This window comes from Musa acuminata, unplaced genomic scaffold (genome assembly GCF_036884655.1).
Source record: "Musa acuminata AAA Group cultivar baxijiao unplaced genomic scaffold, Cavendish_Baxijiao_AAA HiC_scaffold_1036, whole genome shotgun sequence".
NCBI lineage: Eukaryota > Viridiplantae > Streptophyta > Magnoliopsida > Zingiberales > Musaceae > Musa > Musa acuminata.
In genome coordinates, this window is record NW_027021250.1 from 54 (window position 1) to 17,811 (window position 17,758).

At 37.3% G+C, this 17,758-nt stretch overlaps 3 protein-coding genes across 11 annotated transcripts; 1 reads left to right on the plus strand and 2 right to left on the minus strand.

The window, feature by feature from the left end:
• Positions 1–325: 325 nt before the first annotated feature.
• LOC135665709 (receptor-like protein EIX2) lies at positions 326–5,577 on the minus strand. Its single transcript, XM_065177365.1, has one exon. The coding sequence runs from the start codon at positions 5,405–5,407 to the stop codon at positions 2,432–2,434; it is 2,976 nt and encodes a 991-aa protein (XP_065033437.1). The 5' UTR covers positions 5,408–5,577; the 3' UTR covers positions 326–2,431.
• A 221-nt stretch (positions 5,578–5,798) lies between these two features.
• On the minus strand, positions 5,799–15,823 carry LOC135665698 (receptor-like protein EIX1). 9 transcript variants are annotated; one of them, XM_065177324.1, is made up of 6 exons: positions 11,547–15,823; positions 11,308–11,369; positions 9,797–9,908; positions 7,937–8,178; positions 7,681–7,752; positions 6,765–7,608 (listed from the first exon to the last, which is right to left on the minus strand). In XM_065177324.1, exon 1 carries the CDS (start codon positions 15,774–15,776, stop codon positions 12,771–12,773), a length of 3,006 nt encoding a protein of 1,001 aa, XP_065033396.1. In that variant the 5' UTR covers positions 15,777–15,823; the 3' UTR covers positions 6,765–7,608; positions 7,681–7,752; positions 7,937–8,178; positions 9,797–9,908; positions 11,308–11,369; positions 11,547–12,770. The 9 variants fall into 9 exon arrangements, with proteins under 9 accessions (XP_065033399.1, XP_065033400.1, XP_065033393.1 ...); XM_065177323.1 differs by having other exon boundaries at positions 7,681–7,766; XM_065177327.1 differs by lacking the exons at positions 6,765–7,608; positions 7,681–7,752; positions 7,937–8,178 and adding exons at positions 5,799–6,228; positions 6,307–6,593.
• LOC135665712 (putative disease resistance protein RGA3) lies at positions 7,261–8,377 on the plus strand. The gene is made up of 2 exons (XM_065177368.1): positions 7,261–7,671; positions 7,814–8,377. The coding sequence occupies exons 1-2, from the start codon at positions 7,261–7,263 to the stop codon at positions 8,375–8,377; spliced, it is 975 nt and encodes a 324-aa protein (XP_065033440.1).
• Positions 15,824–17,758: the final 1,935 nt, after the last annotated feature.

Here is a 17,758-nt window from a genome sequence, read left to right on the forward strand (position 1 = left end):
TCATATTTCTGGCACCGGTAGTGCATAGAAACTGGCAAGAAATTTCACAGAACAGGTCGATTTGCCTTTTTGCAGACACCTGAAAACAATTATTACCATGACCATGATTCCATCAATTGTGAGGAAAATTGTATACATGATCAAAGTGGATCATCTCACACCAACACGATTATCTTAGATTACAGATAATAAAAATACGCAGCTTATCTTAAGATTAATCATGAGAAATCTGCGGTCGACAGCTTGCAATACACAAAATATTATTATCATGCCCTGTTTGGATCATCCTCCATTAGTCTGAAACTATTCAACTGACACATTCAAATACACAAAACCTCCATTACCATACAAAGATTCCAAATACCAATTGTATCAGTACATACACCTTATAAGAAAACCAACTACCACAATCTTGTGGGTTGTGAGAAGAGTGCATAGAGAGCTATCAAAGACATGTTTCAATCCATCAGTTGGATCTCTACTTCCAATAAACATTAAATGGGATAAGAGCGTAGACCAAGAAACCTTCAACTGTTAGGTTATCTGTCAATATCATGTATTTGCTCCTCATTTCATATTGTTGTCTATCCTCAAGTCAGTCAACCATGATGCCTGATCTTGATGGTCCCAAAGTTGGAATAGCTTTCATCTAAAGAAAACTCTTCAAGAACCCTAACAAGAGTTTTAAATGACTGGAGCATCTTCTCGAATGTGAAGGTTCTGAGAATTTCCTGGGAACTGCTAAATAGGAGAAATTAGTAGCTGTCAGACAACCATAATTAATACGAATAAGAGAAAGACAAGATTTGTGGCCACCAAAAAGACAGCTGTCAGTAGTTGCTGGGAAACTCTCCTGGAAATTGACATGATAATGCAACTAAGCAGAACAAGACGAAGGGACACTTTAACAGAGCCAAGTTGCTTCCTAATACTTTTCAATTGAAAGATCAAGGAAGACTGACCATTGCAAACAAAAGCAAGTTGCTCATCTACTAATGCGACGGCAAGGTTGCATCATCTCTGAATCGTAGGTTGTGATCAGAATCTGTTGCCACCATTCCTCTTTTCTCATGTCCATACATTCTAGAACTCTGTTAAACTCAATTTTCTGTTTTTTTAATCACGAAGAACTTACTAACTTAACTCATGAAATATAAAAAAACATGATAATCTCATGTTGATAAGTCAGATCATGCATATAGAGAAATTCAAACGACTGGTTAAAGTGTTTAAAGTAAAGTTAATAATAGTATGTTCATTAAACCTCTATATGTTTATCTTAGTGTTATTTACTTGTGAGTTTTATTTACTTGTGATATTAGACTAATGGGATGTTACATACTCCTATACTTAATTGTTTGACATCTTTGTTAAGATTCAACATATCTTAGAAATATTCGATAAAATTAGAATGATATAAAGAAAATATAACTCCTATGAAAGGATGATATGCATAAATCGATAAATGATATTAAAACCAACCTATAATTGGAGCATAATAAGAGGGCTCGAATAGGAAATAGCTATCGGTAGATGGATTCAGAGGATTCGTCATGGTACAAAGCTACCATTGGGCAACGTCTCACATGCATCATATTAGAATTAGATCTGGGCTACGTTAGACCTTGACACGGAAAGTTAAGCCATAAGTGAGGAACTTATAATATCCTGATTAATTTCATGCCAAAAGTTGACAAGACAAAGAAAGACTTTTATGGGTGTACCATTATAATTTTAATTTAAATATTTTGATCAATAATTTAGAATTTTAGCTTTCAAAATTCCGACACTTTACATATATACTAGCACTTTACAAAATGTTAGCTTACAAAATTAATATACCTGATTCCAGATATACTAACACTGGATTTACATAAATAAGAGTGATGTATGACAAAAACACCTGTGCATAAGTTCAATAAGAGTCAAATTAATCGAATAAGGGTGGCCAAATCTTTTGCAGTAGAACTTGTGATATCAATTGTATCAGTCTTGACGTGTAATGGTTGGGAAGAACAAGACATGCAAATGCATTTGATAAAAGTTGATACTATAAACTTGGGAAAATAGAGGATGAATGCCGAGAAAAAAAGGGGAATCTTTTGAACTTCTGTTTTCAACCCCAAATGAGAAGGAAAGAAAAAGAAAACCATAAATGCCATCCATATCTTCGTGTAAGTTTTAGCCTCCTTTCATTTCTGCCAAACTGAACAACTTAAAAAAAGATGTCTATTTTGGAAAAACTAATTAAAAGTTGGAAGCTTTCTGGCAATGCCCAAAATTAAATCACTTCACATGATACTGAGATCTGAAATTGAGATTGCATGACTTACTTGTGTACAAGTATTCAGAAGAAGAAATTTTATTCAAGATAATGATATTATGTTCATGAGACGAACTCTCGTATTAATGCTCAAATTTATTATTTTTGCTAGGAACAACAACGTCTTTTGGTGAACACATAAACTTTGTCAAGCATGTTGTCTATAAATCTAAAATAGTAAATATTCCAATTCTTGTTAAATAGCAATGCACCCCAAATTGCCCAAAAACCAACAACAAATCCTGGTGCCATGCTCGTGTAGAACCATATCATCTCATTCTCATCTCTATCATCTGGATTACTTTGATCTCGTGCTGTCTCACTGACATTGCAACTTTGATTCAGAGGAAGCCCACAAAGACCAGGATTGCCAATATAGATAGATGGATCATTGAAGGTTAAAAGTTGATTACCACGTGGAATTTCCCCTGACAAGTTGTTGTATGAGAGGTTCAAGAAAGCCAAAGAAGTCAGGGCAACGAGGTTAGAAGGAATTGTGCCAGAAAAGTTGTTCCTCGACAAGTCAAGAGACTCCAACTGTTGTAATTTACTGATATTTTCAATGATTTCTCCTGTGAAATGGTTTCCAGATAAATTTAAGCTAAACAAGCCAGAAAGATTTGTTAGTTCTTCAGGTACTCCTCCAGATAGGTTATTATCTGATAGGTCAAAGATATTCATAAGCGAAAGTAACTTATCATAGTATAGAGTGTTTCCTTTAGTTGTGACTAGCATCTGTTCCTTATAACTACCTTCAATTGAATATGCGATCAAACTTGGAAACCTTCCAATAACTTTCATGGCAGTAAAATTTCCAAAGCTCCTTGGAATATTTCCTGACAGCTCATTATTGGCTAGGTCGAGCATTTGAAGAGCACTTAATCTTGAAAGATTTGGAGGAATATCTCCGGCCAACATATTTGATCGCAGTTTGAGGAACTCTAGATGAGTTAAACTTTCACCTATCCAGGTTGGAATTTCACCTTTCAAACCATTGTGTCCGGCATCAAGAAGGAGTAATTCCTTGCAATCTTTCAAGGACAAAGGCAACTCTCCAGATAGACTATTATTGCTCAAATGCAACGACCGAAGTGTTGATACGGAACATATTGACTCAGGAATAACTCCAGATATATTGTTGCTTGAAAAATCCATAACGTCAATTCTAGAAGAATTATTCCAGCAATTGGGGAGCTCTCCTGACAACATATTTTTTGAAAGATCAAGAGCCTCCAAGGCCCGTAATTGGCATACAGAGAAGGGAATTTCACCGCTTAAATTGTTTTCGGAAAGCGATAAATATAGGAGGTTAGGCATATTCATGATGATGGCAAGTGAAATTGTTCCTGAAAATGAATTGTTTGACAGATCTAATAATTCCAATCTAGGAGGAAAATATGGAAGGGGACCCTCGAAGTAGTTTGAACTTAAATCTAACCAGCTGAGGTTGTTTAAATGCAATATATTGGGTACGTGGCCACTGATCTGATTGCCGGAGATAATCACATACTCTGCTGTGGAAATTAAGCCCCAAAACCAATTTGGCATAGCATCAATAATACCAGCATTAGGCATATCAATTTCTGAAATATTTATTTGCGATTGGAGCCATGTAGGGAACTCAGGACCCAGTTTGCAAGAGCCTATCCGAAGGGATTCAAGCTGGAAAGGAGGAAGCCAATCAGTCTTGACCTTCAGAGTCAAGGAGTTGGACCACAAATATAAGTGTTTCAATTTTGTGAGGTTTGCAAAATGTGCCTCAGACATGACACCCTCCAAAAAGTTAAGCTCAAGTTCCAACGAAACTAGCTGAGATAGCCACCCCATACTTTCTGGTATAGTTTCATTCAACTGATTTTGTTCAAGAGAGAGCTCCTGGAGTGATGCTAGTTGTCCAAGTGATACAGGAATGGGACCAGAAATCAGATTCTGCGATAACTGGAGTGATTTAAGCTTCCTGAGTTGGAATAACCATTCAGGCAGCTGGCCACTAATATTCGTGTAGGATAAGTCCAGAATCACTAGGCTCATCTTGATGCAACCAGAAAAAATTTCATCAAGTTCTAACAAATCTTGGTTGATATTGATGCCTGGCAATATTAAATTCTGTAGCTTGCACAAATTTTTGAAGGAAGTGGGTATTCCTCCTTGAAGAGAATTGTAAGCTAAATTAAGTTCCTTGAGGGAAGCCAAGTTACCAAAGGTCGGTGGAATATTACCCTGAAGGAAATTCCCATTGAGATCAAGGTGCTCAAGGCCACTTATGTTGGATAACCAAGAGGGCATCGTAGAGTTAATGAAATTTTCTGACAAATCAAGAACAGACAGTGATGTAAAGTTCACATGTGGAAGAGAGAGGGGAACACGTCCAATTGCACATTCAGATAAGTATATCTCCACGATAGAAGGAAGCATGTTCAGAGCTTCCATCCAGTGAGTACCATTTTGAAAGTTGACACTATTCAGGTTGAGATGCTTTAGAGAAGAAAGGTGAGAAATCCAGAGTGCATCACCGATGCTAAATTCATTGAACTTAACCACAGAAAAAGAATTGGGAACGAAATCATTGGACAAGTCTAGATACTGCAGATTGGAGAGATTTCCCAGCTGGTGAGGCAGGAGTCCACCCAATCCAGCTCTGGAGAGGTTTAGATATTGGAGTTGATGGAATGACCCCATGAATTCTGGAATATTAATGCCTCCAAAATCGTTCATGCTTAGGTCCAGGTACTTTAGGTGCTTCAGACCAAGTAAAGAAGGCCTCAACTCACCTCCTAAGATCCAGTTGTTGTGTGGCTCGTCACCAAAATCAGAGAAAGGATGCGGATTGTGGAGATCCAGCTTGACAACATACCCAGTATGATTGCTGCAAGTCACACCCTCCCATTTGCAGCAGTCTTCACCCACCCAAGAGGACAGCCTGTTGGCAGGATCTTTCAGGCCTCGTTTGAACTCAAGTAGAGCACTTCTTTCGGCAGGGATGCAGCCTGAGGTTAGAGCTCCGTCGCAGATGTTGGGTGTTATCAGTTGAATGCATATGAAGGCCGATAAGAAGAAGGGAATATAGACATTGTCTGTGGCCATGGACTAGGGTTGTGGTTGCTGGTGCATCATAATGCTGCTATCTACTTGTATACAATATGTTGTGAGAAGACGTCTCTCCACAATTCATCTGTTAGTCCATTCTTCTGTGTGGATGACCATTAAGTCAAGGTCAAGCCTGTAAGTCAACAATCCATTTTCTAGGTCGACAATGATAGAAGGTGTCCATGATGTTCTACTGAGCAAATCCATTGTCATATACTTGTAATGTCTAAAATGAGTCCTAGAAACTAGAAAAACAACCATAATGGCAGCTAAATTCGTTAAGCTATTTAATTAGATTTTCATATTTCTGGCACCGGGAGTGCATAGAAACTGGCAAGAAATTTCACAGAACAGGTCGATTTTTCTTTTTGCATACACCTGAAAACAATTATTACCACAACCATGATTCCATCAATTGGGAGGAAAATTGTATACATGATCAAAGTGGATCATCTCACACCAACACAATTATCTTAGATTACAGATAATAAAAATACGCAGCTTATCTTAAGATTAATCATGACAAATCTGCGGTCGACAGCTTGCAATACACAAAATATTATTACCATGCCCTGTTTGGATCATCCTCCGTTAGTCTGAAACTACTCAACTGACGGATTCAAAGAGTAGACCAAGAAACCTTCAACGATTAGGCTGTCTGCCAATATCATGCACTTGTTCTTCATTTCATATTGTTGTCTATCCTCAAGTCAGTCAACTATGACTTCTGATTTTGACGAGTCCCAAAGTTGGAATAGCTTTCATCTAAAGACTCCAGCATCTTCTTGAATGTGAAGGTTTTGAGAATTTCCTGAGAACTGCTAAATAGGAGAAATTTGTAGCTATCAGACAACCATTATTAACACGAATAAGAGAAAGACAAGATTTGTTGTCACCAAAAAGATAGCGATCAGCAGTCGCTGGGAAACTCTCCTGGAAATTGACATGACAATGCAACCGAGCAGAACAAGAGGAAGGAAGACCTTAAATTCCAGCTAACAAAGCCAAGTTGCTTCCTTATACTGTTCAATAGAAAGACCATATTGAAAGACCAAGGAAGACTGACGATTGCGAACAAAAGCAGCAAGTTGCTCATCTACAATTGCAACAGCAAGGTTGCATCATCTCTGAATCTTAGGTTGTGATCAGAATCTGTTGCCACCATTCCTCTTTTCTCAAGTCCCTGCATTCTAAAACGCTATCAAACTCAATTTTCTGTTTCCTTTTATCTTCAAAGAACTTGCTAACTAAAAGGAAGAAAAACATGATCATCTAAGACTTAAGTGCGGGAGCTTGTAATATCCCTATTAATCCCACGTCGGAATTAGACAAGACTAAGATAGACTTACAGAGATTAATGGAAGTACTAATATAAATTTTATTTAAATATTTTGATAAATAATTTGAATTTAATAAAATTGATAGACCAGTTAACCCTTAGTACCAGCATCGCGACACTCTGAGCACTCCCTTATATGATAAAGATTCAAGGAGATTGCTCAGCTAATGGCAATCTGAGCACTCTGTAAAATAGCACTCCAAAACTCCATCTTAATGGCAAAGCAGTTCTAACCACACCTTCACAATGTGTGATTGCTCAGCTACCATCTCCTCACAAGCCCAGAATTCTGTTGGCTGTCATACAACAGTTCTAACAAAAGCCCTAAATCTTTTTTCTCAGTTATCTTGTATCTTTTTCTTTTTCAGAAGCTTCTCAGAAACGTTCCTCAATGGAGCTTCACTCGGGTGTCATACCACTGTTGGCTTCCAATTTGGTTCAACTGTGGCAGGAACGGCAAACAGCCTAGGGCCTTGATGCTGAACTAAAAAAGCTGCAGAGCTCCGTCGCCATGATTCAAGCTGTACTGAATGATGCAGAGGAGAGGCAACAGATTAGGAACGCGGTGAAGCATTTGCTGAATGAGCTCAGCCAGGCTGCATATGATGCAAATGATATCTTGGACGAGGTGGCAACCGAACGCCAACGCCGTCAGCTGATCAAATATGCTTCGGTGCGCAATTTCTTGGCCCCCATAAACCCTAAGCGCGAACTGTTCAATCGAGAAATATGCATCAGGGTAAAGGACAGAGAACACAGACTAGATTCCATAGCAAGGAGATGCCCCTTATCTGAATTGACTCAGCGCAGTGCACCCCTGAGGCAGCAGAGTTATCAGACCACCTCGCTAACTCCTTCCCTGGTTCTCGGTCGTGAGAGTGATATGCGAAAGATAAAAAATATGTTGCTGCCATTGGCTGAGGTGACTGACCGTAGCATCACAGTGATTCCTTTCTTTGGGATGCCTGGTATCGGGAAGACGACTCTCTCTTTCTCGACTAGTCTGCAATGATGAGTCTGTGAAGAACCATTTTGAGCTTAGACTATGGGCTTATGTGTCTCAGGATTTTGATACAAGGAGCATTACGAAGACCATCATTGAATCCATCGATGGTTTTCGGTGTGACTTTGTCAGCCTTGACAATCTTCAGAAAGAACTTGGAAAGAAGCTGAGTGGGAGGAGATACCTGCTTGTTCTGGATGATGTTTGGCATATGAGCCCACAGGACTGGGAGAGGATAAAAAACTTCTTGTACTCCGGTGCTCAAGGAAGTAAAATAATAGTGACCACCAGAATCGAAGAAGATGCTAACTTCATGGCAACCTCACCCCCTTACCATTTGGAGGGACTATCGAATGATGAATGCTGGTGTTTGGTTTGTCAATATGCATTGGCCCGAGATCGGAATGCAATGGTTGATGTTGATCCCTACAAGATGTATGTCGTCAACAAATGCACAGGCTTGCCCATGGCAGCTATAGCTTTGGGGTGTAGACTGTCAAGAGAAACTGACAGAAGCAAATGGAGTGCTATTTTACAGAGTGAGGCATGGGAATCCACCGGTGTGGATGGATACATTTCGGATGCTGTCAGCTTAAGCTACCAAATACTTGTCACAATATCTTAAGCCATGCTATACAAAAATATTATACACCTGCGCTATATATATATATATATATATATATCGTAGCATTGTTAATATTCCTGTAAATTTGATTTCTTTTTCATATATTTTTACATATAAAGTTTTAATTTGAAAAAGAGTTGGCCAAATCTGGATTTCTAGAAAAAAACTTTCGTATAAGATCTTAATTTTAAGGTCAAATCATATGTCCCTCTCGTAATTCTAAATTATTTTTATGAATTAACGCAAATGATATGCTCTTGTGCAACAAAACGTCGATCCTATAAAATTTATTTATTAATGTTGATAATGGTACCATGTAAATATAGTTGTAGAATTCAAGAACGAACATGGAGGTTCGAGGGTAATTGACATTTCAAAGCTTGTGAAGGCCTTTATTGCATCCACCTCGAACAGTAACCGAAAATAAGAAGTTAATTAGGTCTATTTAATGTAAGGTTTAGATAGATACAATTACAATTATAATTGAAGGACATCCATCCTGATCTAAATATGAATGGTGTATTGATAAAGTAAGAGAAATATATATGTCAAAAATAATAACAGAGATTGAAATTCTAAAGTTTAAATTTCTATTTTTAATTGTGTAAGAAACTCTCAAATTTATACAAATTTATTTTTACCAACATCTTCTATTTAGCCAAGATGGACAAAATAATTAATTTTCAACATATTTCATGAATATATAAATTATAATTTTCATTCTCTTGTCTCCCGAATCCTTAATTACATATTTGAAATCTCCCGTGGTCGGATATATAATTAGACTACGCTTTCTGTGATTAACATATTATCTTTGAAGCAATTGACACTTTAGCCATAGTCATATGTACTACAGCAGTCTGCAAGCAAGATCAGAGGCTGCAAGCATATGTAATTTATGAAGGCCTCAAAAGCTTCTTGATATCCTTCTGCAAAGTTATTTAAGATCAATCGTTAGATGATGGTATATTGTTGGCACCATCGAGTATATCGAATACGATTTGACAAAGGGTAAGAGGGATGAGGCGAGGGAGCTTTGGGTTTACCTCAGATGCTCAAAGGGGATGTGGTTGGGGCATAGCGACCTACAACACGACCATCCTTGTCCATCATGAACTTAGTGAAGTTCCACTTTATGCCGTCCCCCAAAATGCCACCTTTGCTCGACTTCAAGAACTTGTATATGGGTGCAGCATTTTGATCATTCACATCGACCTATAGAAGAAAATTAATTGCAACTAGAAAGTCAAGCGACTGAGTAGGTTTCTCTCAAACATAATGATATGATAAAAACAAAAAAAATCAATTTATATTGGGGTAAACACAGGTCAAGTATGGTTTAGCTGTGAGATTTGCCTACAGAAGATTATCGAAGGGATAAACCCAGAAATTGAGAAAATAAAAAAAGCAATAATTTACCTTGTCAAATATCGGATATTCAGCTTTGAATCGAGTGCAAGCAAACTCAACAATCTCCTCATTGGTTCTTGCCCAGCAAATTGGTTGCATGGAAAAGCCAGAATCTCAAAATCTGTGCCATTTAAACAATCATCGTAGAAGAAATATGAGAACAAAAAATTTCATGACTGCATAAATTTGGCTCTCCTTTCTAGATAAAATTACTTCATGATGGATAGTGAGAACAGGCAGATTTATACACCTCAATTCTATTTCATATGCTTCTCGTGGACAATTATGGGTGTCGAAAGCTGCAATTTTGAATTGCAGAATTTATCTGAATCATCTTAATAATAAGCAAAAGCCTGTTTTAGAAGATAAAGTTCACTTTAATTATCTTCACTCTATTTGAGTTTTATGATCCAAGATTTAGAAAATAGTCGATGAAAAAAGGATCAGGAAAGAGAATTTAACAAGTGTAAGAACATGCAGCTCAGCCAAAGAAACAAGATATCTGTTCCTTAATATTACAAATAACCTAGTAACAAAAAAGCTGTTGGCGTATTGTAGAGACTTGTGCTAATCCCAGGTTTACAAAGTCTCAAATGAAATCAGGAGCATTAAAGTTTCTAAAGAACAACAAACGCACATGATTTTATTAATAAACAAAGATCAATTTGATTTCCATTTGGCGTCCAATGCCACCCTTAAAATGTTCTCTTAATGCTAAGATGCTGTGTGATAATAGCAATCCCTTCAAGCAATGTGAATAATGGTGCAAATAAAGATTCTGCAACAATTACATAAACTAAAATATGATAGCCAAAGATAAACACATCCTTGCAAAAATTGTTACTTCACCATGAAACTTGTCTTTTCACCACCAACCAAGGATTAACTTGTTCACTAAAAAATGTCAATTAAATCCTTCTTTCTTGCTCTCACTGCTGCTCCATTTTATCCCTTCTCATAAAAGAAAAGCTACAGCCACTGAGCCATAATTTGTGCACTATTAATTAGTTTGTCATGGTCTTTCAATTGACACCACAGTCCAAGTTGCATAATAATTGAGACAAATCCAGCTCTTAAAAAAATTGAAATACAAGATACAAGACTCCTGAAGCCTCTAGTAATAAAGAAGTATGTGGAAAATATTGGCCAAATAGGTCTCAGCTTATCTTATAACTAGGGAATCAACATAAAAAAGCATATTCTTTTTCTGTTTGGTTCATGTATCAGCAGATGCCAAAAAAAAAAGTTCTAAGGCTAGCTATTGTAGAAGTCTCTGCCCAGTTATTGTGATGGAGAAAGTGCCAATTCAATAGGAATGGATTCAAAATGATGACACAACATGGATCGGGATTATAAATTCCTCCAATTTTCATCTATTGAATAGTGTTAAGTACTCTTGGAAAGTTTGTTGAGAAATATTTCTTTAACAAGATCTGATTATAAGGTATTAATTGGTAAGAATAGGCAGTTGTCCTGATTACAAAAACCAAAATAAGCCAATTAAGTTCAGAATTGCATACCTTTGTCCTTTTACTTCTCATATAGCTGAGTCAGTTCCATGTTGTTTGAGTTAGTCAGCCCACTAACACAGGTAAGAGATTTAGATAAGAACAAGGACAGATACATTATCAATATATTTTAAATTTTAAGAAAGTGAACAATGTTGAGAAATTGTAACAATCTCAGACAATCAAAACCTTCTAACATATGTTACTATGTAACTCGAAGAACAGAAACAAACTTAATAGAGCTGCAGTACCATTGAGATGCAACATTGACAATCAGCAAGACCTTCCCTTTTTAAATGCTAAGATCCACATCATTTCCCCTGGCATCCTGCATCGGAAGCCATACAACAGATGATGATCATCATCAATCATCACCACCCACACTCGCAGAGAAAAAGTTTTCTTCCCCCACAAACTACAAAAACTCCTAACACTCGAGGCATCAGCACCATCAGCAGATACAATATGATGATAGTTGTCCAATCTGGGGGCTAATTGATCTGTCCATCTCATTTGACTTGACAGAAAACAAAGGATTAAGTCGAGAACGATGAAGGAAAATACACTTCATTAGCTTCAAGAATTCGTTCCGAGCAAGAAACCAATGACCATCAAAAACTACATCAAGTTGCATATATCATCCTTGCGTGCACATATCATCCTTGTCACACTGACATGCATGTGAAAGCCTCTTCGGCCCAATTCCATCAGCTGCAGCAGCATGTCCGCCATTAATGGGCGACTCATCAACTGAAAAGATCTGAGCATGAGATCCAAGAAGATCATGCAGCTGCACATCTGGTGGACTTGAGCTTATGATGCATCCAATTTGTATTTGATTGATGAAGACAAGAATCCCAAACGAGAGGAGCATTACATGAGTAGATCATAAACAAGAGTAATGTATGATATAAAACATCTATGCATAAGTTCATTAAGAGTCAAATTAATCGAATAAGATGGCAAATCTTTTACAAAAGAGCTTGTGATTGCAATTGTGTCAGTTTTGACGTGTAATGCTTGGGAAGAAGAAGACATGCAAATGCATTTGATGAAAGTAGATACCATAAACTTGGGAAAATAGAGGATGAAAGTAGATACTATAAACTGAGAAAAAAAAAAGGGATCTTTTAAACTTCTGGTTTGGACATCAAAAGAAAAAGGAAAGAAAATAAAACCATAAATTTTATCTATATCTTGGTAAAAGTTTTAACCTCCTTTCATTTATGCCAAATTGAACAACTAAAAAAGGGGTGTCTATTTTAGAAAAACTAATTAAAAGGTGAAAGCTTTCTGGCAATCCCCATAACACTTCATATGGTACCGAGATCTTGACAGAAATGATCAAAATTGAAAGTGCATGACTTTCTTGTATACAAGTCCAGAAGTATTCAGAAGTAAAAAATTTATTCAAGCTGACGATATGATATTAATGAGATGAACTCTCATACAGCAGATATTGATGTTCAAATTTATCATCCTTGTTGGGAACAATAACGTTTTCTGATCCTAGAAACTTTCAGTATGGTAAACACATATACTTTGTCAAACATGTTGTCTATAAATCGGAAGTAATAAAGGTTCCAATTCTTGTTAAGTATTAAGGTACCCCAGACTGCCCAGAAACCAACAACAAATCCTGGTGCCATGCTCGTGTAGAACCATATCATCTCATTCTCATCTCTATCATCTGGATTACTTTGACCTCGTGTTGTCTCACTGACATTGCAACTTTGATTCAGAGGAAGCCCACAAAGACCAGGATTGCCAATATAGATAGATGGATCATTGAAGGTTAAAAGTTGATTACCACGTGGAATTTCCCCTGACAAGTTGTTGTATGAGAGGTTCAAGTGAGCTAAATAAGTCAGGGAAGCAAGGCTTGAAGGAATTGTGCCAAAAAAGTTGTTCCTTGATAAGTCAAGGGACTCCAACTGTTGTAATTTACTGATATTTTCAATGATTTCTCCTGTGAAATAGTTTCCAGATAAATTTAAACTGAATAAGCCAGAAAGACTCACAAGTTCTTCGAGTACTTCTCCAGATAAGTTATTATCCGATAGGTCTAAAATATTCATAAGCGAAAGTGACTTCTCATAGTCTTGAGTTTGTCCTTTAGTTGTTACTAGCATCTGCTCCTCGTAACTTGTTGCATCTGTCATCCTACTGGAAAACTTTCCAATAACTTTCATGGCAGTAAAATTTCCAAAGCTCCTTGGAATAGTTCCCGACAGCTTATTATCTGCAAGGTCGAGAAATTGGAGAGCACTTAATTTTGAAAGATTTGGAGGAATATCTCCGTCCAACATATTTGATCGTAGATTGAGGAACCTCAGACTAGTTAAACTTTCGCCAATCCAAGTTGGAATTTCACCTTTCAAATCATTATGTCCAGCATCAAGAATGACTAATTTCGTACAATCTTTCAAGGACAGGGGCAACTCTTCATATAGACTATTATTGTTCAAGTGCAACGACTGAAGCGATGCTATGGAACATATTGACTTAGGAATAACTCCAGATATGTTTTTGCTTGAAAAATCCATAACTACAATACTTGAAGAATTATTCCAACAATTGGGGAGCACTCCTGATAACGTATTTTTTGAAAGATCAAGAACCTGTAAGGCCTGCAGTTGGCATACAGAGAAGGGAATTTGGCCACTTAAATTATTTTTTGAAAGCGATAAATATGTGAGGTAAGGCATATTCATGATGATGTCAAGTGTTCCCGAGAATGAATTATTTGACAGATCTAATAATTCCAATCCAGGAGGAAAATACGGAAGAGGACCCTCGAAGTAGTTTGAACTTAAATCCAACTCGATGAGGTTGTTTAAATGCAATAAATTTGGTACGTGGCCACTGATCTGATTGCCGGAGATACTCACGGATCCTGCTGTGGAAATTAAGCTCCAAAACCAGTTTGGCATAGCATCAATAATACTAGCATTAGACATATCAATTTCGAAAATATTTATTTGCGACTGGAGCCATGCAGGGAACTCAGGACCCAGTTTGCAAGAGCCCATCCAAAGGAATTCAAGCAGGAAGGGAGGAATCCAATTGCTCTTGACCTTCAGAGCCAAGGAGTTGGACGACAAAATTAAGTATTTCAATTCTGTGAGGTTTCCAAAATGCGCCTCAGACATTACACCCTCCAAATTGTTGTGCCCAAGGTCCAAAACGACTAGCTGAGATAGCCACCAGACACTTTCTGGTATTGTTTCGTTCAACTGATTTACCCCAAGATAGAGCTCTTGGAGTGATGCTAGTTGTCCAATTGATACAGGAATAGGACCAGAAATCAGATTCTGCTCCAACTGGAGTGATTTAAGCTTCCTGAGTTGGAATAACCATTCAGGCAGCTGCCCACGAATATTCGTTTCGGATAAGTCCAGGCTCTCTAAGCTCATCTTGATGCAACCAGAGAAAATTTCATCGAGTTCTAACAAATCTTTGCTGATATCGATGGCTCTCAATATTAAATTCTGCAGCCTGCACAGATTTTTGAAGGAAGTGGGTATTCCTCCTTGAAGAGAATTGTTATTAAAATTAAGTTCCTCGAGGGAAGCCAAGTTACCAAAGGTCGGTGGAATATTACCCTGAAGGTTGTTGTAACTGAGATCAAGGTGCTCAAGGCCACTTATGTTGGATAACCAAGAGGGCATCGTAGAGTTAATGAGATTATCCGACAAATCAAGAACAGACAGTGATGTAAAGTTCACATGTGGAAGAGAGAGGGGAACACTTTGAATTGCACAGTCAGATAAGTATATCTCCACAATAGAAGGAAGCATGTTCAGAGCTTCCAGCCAGTGAGTACCATTTTGAAAGTTAACACTGTTCAGGTTGAGATGCTTTAGAGAAGAAAGGTGAGAAATCCAGAGTGCATCACCAATGCTAAATTCATGGACCGGAGCCACAAAAATGTCATTGTATAAGTCTAGATACTGCAGATTGGAGAGATTTCCCAGCTGGTGAGGTAGGAGTCCACCCAATCCAGCACTGGAGAGGATAAGATATTGGAGATTATGGAATGACCCCATGAATTCTGGAATACTAATGCCTCCAAAATTGTTCATGCTTAGGTCCAGGTACTTTAGGTGCTTCAGACCAAGTAAAGAAGGCCTCAACTCACCTCCTAAGGTCCAGTTGTTGTATGCCTCGCCACCAACATAAGATAAAGGAGGCGGATTGTGGAGGTCCAGCTTGACGACATGCCCAGTATGATTGCTGCAAGTCACACCCTCCCATTTGCAGCAGTCTTCACCCACCCAAGAGGACAGCCTGTTGGTAGGATCTTTCAGGCCTCGTTTGAACTCAAGTAGAGCACTTCTTTCGGCAGGGATGCAGCCTGAGGTTAGAGCTCCGTCGCAGACGTTGGGTTTTATCAGTTGAATGCATAGGAAGGCCAATAAGTAGAAGAGAACGTAGACACTGTCTGTAGCCATGGAATGGGGTTCTGGTTGCTGGTGCATCACAATGCAGGTATGTAGATAATATGGACTGAGAAGATCCCTCTCCTCCATTCACCTGTTAGTCCATTCTTTTGTGTGGATGAGCATTAAGTCCAGGCCAAGCGCGTAAGTCAACAATCCATTTTCTAGGTTGACAATGATAGAAGGTGTCCATGATGTTCTACTGAGCAAATCCATTGTCATACACTTGTAATGTCTAAAATGAGTCCAAGAAACTAGAAAAACAACAATAATGGCAGCTTAATTCGTCAAGGTATTTAATTAGATTTTCATATTTCTGGCACCGGTAGTGCATAGAAACTGGCAAGAAATTTCACAGAACAGATCGATTTGTCTTTTTTCATACACCTGAAAATAATTATTACCAATGACCACGATTCCATCAATTGTGAGGAAAATTGTATACATGATCACAGTGGATCATCTCACACCAACACAATTATCTTAGATTACATATAATAAAAATACGCAGCTTATCTTAAGATTAATCATGAGAAATCTGCGGTAGACAGCTTGCAATACACAAAATCTTATCATGCCCTGTTTGGATCATCCTCCATTAGTCTGAAACTATTCAACTGACGGATTCAAAGAGTAGACCAAGAAATCTTCAACTATTAGGCTGTCTGCCAATATCATGCACTTGTTCTTCATTTCATATTGTTGTCTATCCCCAAGTCAGTCAACTATGACTTCTGATTTTGACGAGTCCCAAAGTTGGAATAGCTTTCATCTAAAGACTCCAGCATCTTCTTGAATGTGAAGGTTTTGAGAATTTCCTGAGAACTGCTAAATAGGAGAAATTTGTAGCTATCAGACAACCATTATTAACACGAATAAAAGAAAGACAAGATTTGTGGTCACCAAAAAGACAGCGATCAGCAGTCGCTGGGAAACTCTCCTGGAAATTGACATGATAATGCAACTGAACAAGAGGAAGGAAGACCTTAAATCCCAGCTAACAGAGCCAAGTTGTTTCCTTGTACTTTTCAATAGAAAGACCAAGGAAGACTGACGATTGCGAACAAAAGCAAGTGTCTCATCTACTATTGCAACAGCAAGGTTGCATCATCTTTGAATCTTAGGTTGTGATCAGAATCTGTTGCTACTGTTCCTCTCGTCAATTTTTTTTTTCTTTATCTTCGAGAACTTGCTAACTTTACTCATGAAAAACAAAGAAAACAATGATCATCTCATGTTAAAAAAGTAAATCTTGCATAAAGGGATTAACTATGCATCACTCTATCATTGTGTGAGACTAGATTAATCATGTATCTCCGTGTCGATACTCTTAACAAACTAATAAGCTATTAAAACTCAAACCATTGATTAAAGTGTTTAAGTTCGAATTAATAATAGCAAGTCAATCATATCTTTATAAGTCAATCTTACTCATATCCGTAAGATAAATCAGGATATTACCGACTCTTTCACTTAATATCTTCGTCAAAATCCAGTATAACTCAGAAACATCTAATAAAATTAGAACGATACAGAAAAAATTAATATGAGCCGTTGACATGTATAAATAAGAAATAGTATTAGATACGACCTAGTATTTATGAATTATTAACAATTAAACCATATTTATAGTCTTCTTATATCATACCTTCTCATCTATAACAATAATAATAACAAATCATAGAACAACACACGGAAAGAAAATTATGAAACTAATTAGTTGACCACTTATGTTTTTTAGTTTTTTTAAAAAAATCTTTTGATTCTCTATAAGGCCAATGAGTATATTTCCTATCGATTTCACCAATAAGTTCTATTTCCATAAATAATAAATCTATACCTTCTACTCAAATCCACAAAGGCTACTCAAATCTTGCTCCTTGAAATTATTTTTAAATTTATTGTGTACAAGACTTTCTAATTTATACAAATTTTGTTGATAATACCAACTCTATGGTCAAAATAATTAGTTTTCAATATATTTAAAAAAAGATAAATAATAATATTCATTCTCTTATCTT

Coding starts and splice junctions, on each gene's coding strand:
- LOC135665712 (XM_065177368.1), top strand. CDS start 7,261: ATGATTCAAGCTGTACTGAATGATGCAGAGGAGAGGCAACAGATTAGG. Junction 7,672..7,813: donor TGTTGCTGCCATTGGCTGAG/GTGACTGACCGT, acceptor TATGTGTCTCAG/GATTTTGATACAAGGAGCAT.
- LOC135665698 (XM_065177329.1), bottom strand. CDS start 15,776: ATGCACCAGCAACCAGAACCCCATTCCATGGCTACAGACAGTGTCTAC.
- LOC135665709 (XM_065177365.1), bottom strand. CDS start 5,407: ATGGCCACAGACAATGTCTATATTCCCTTCTTCTTATCGGCCTTCATA.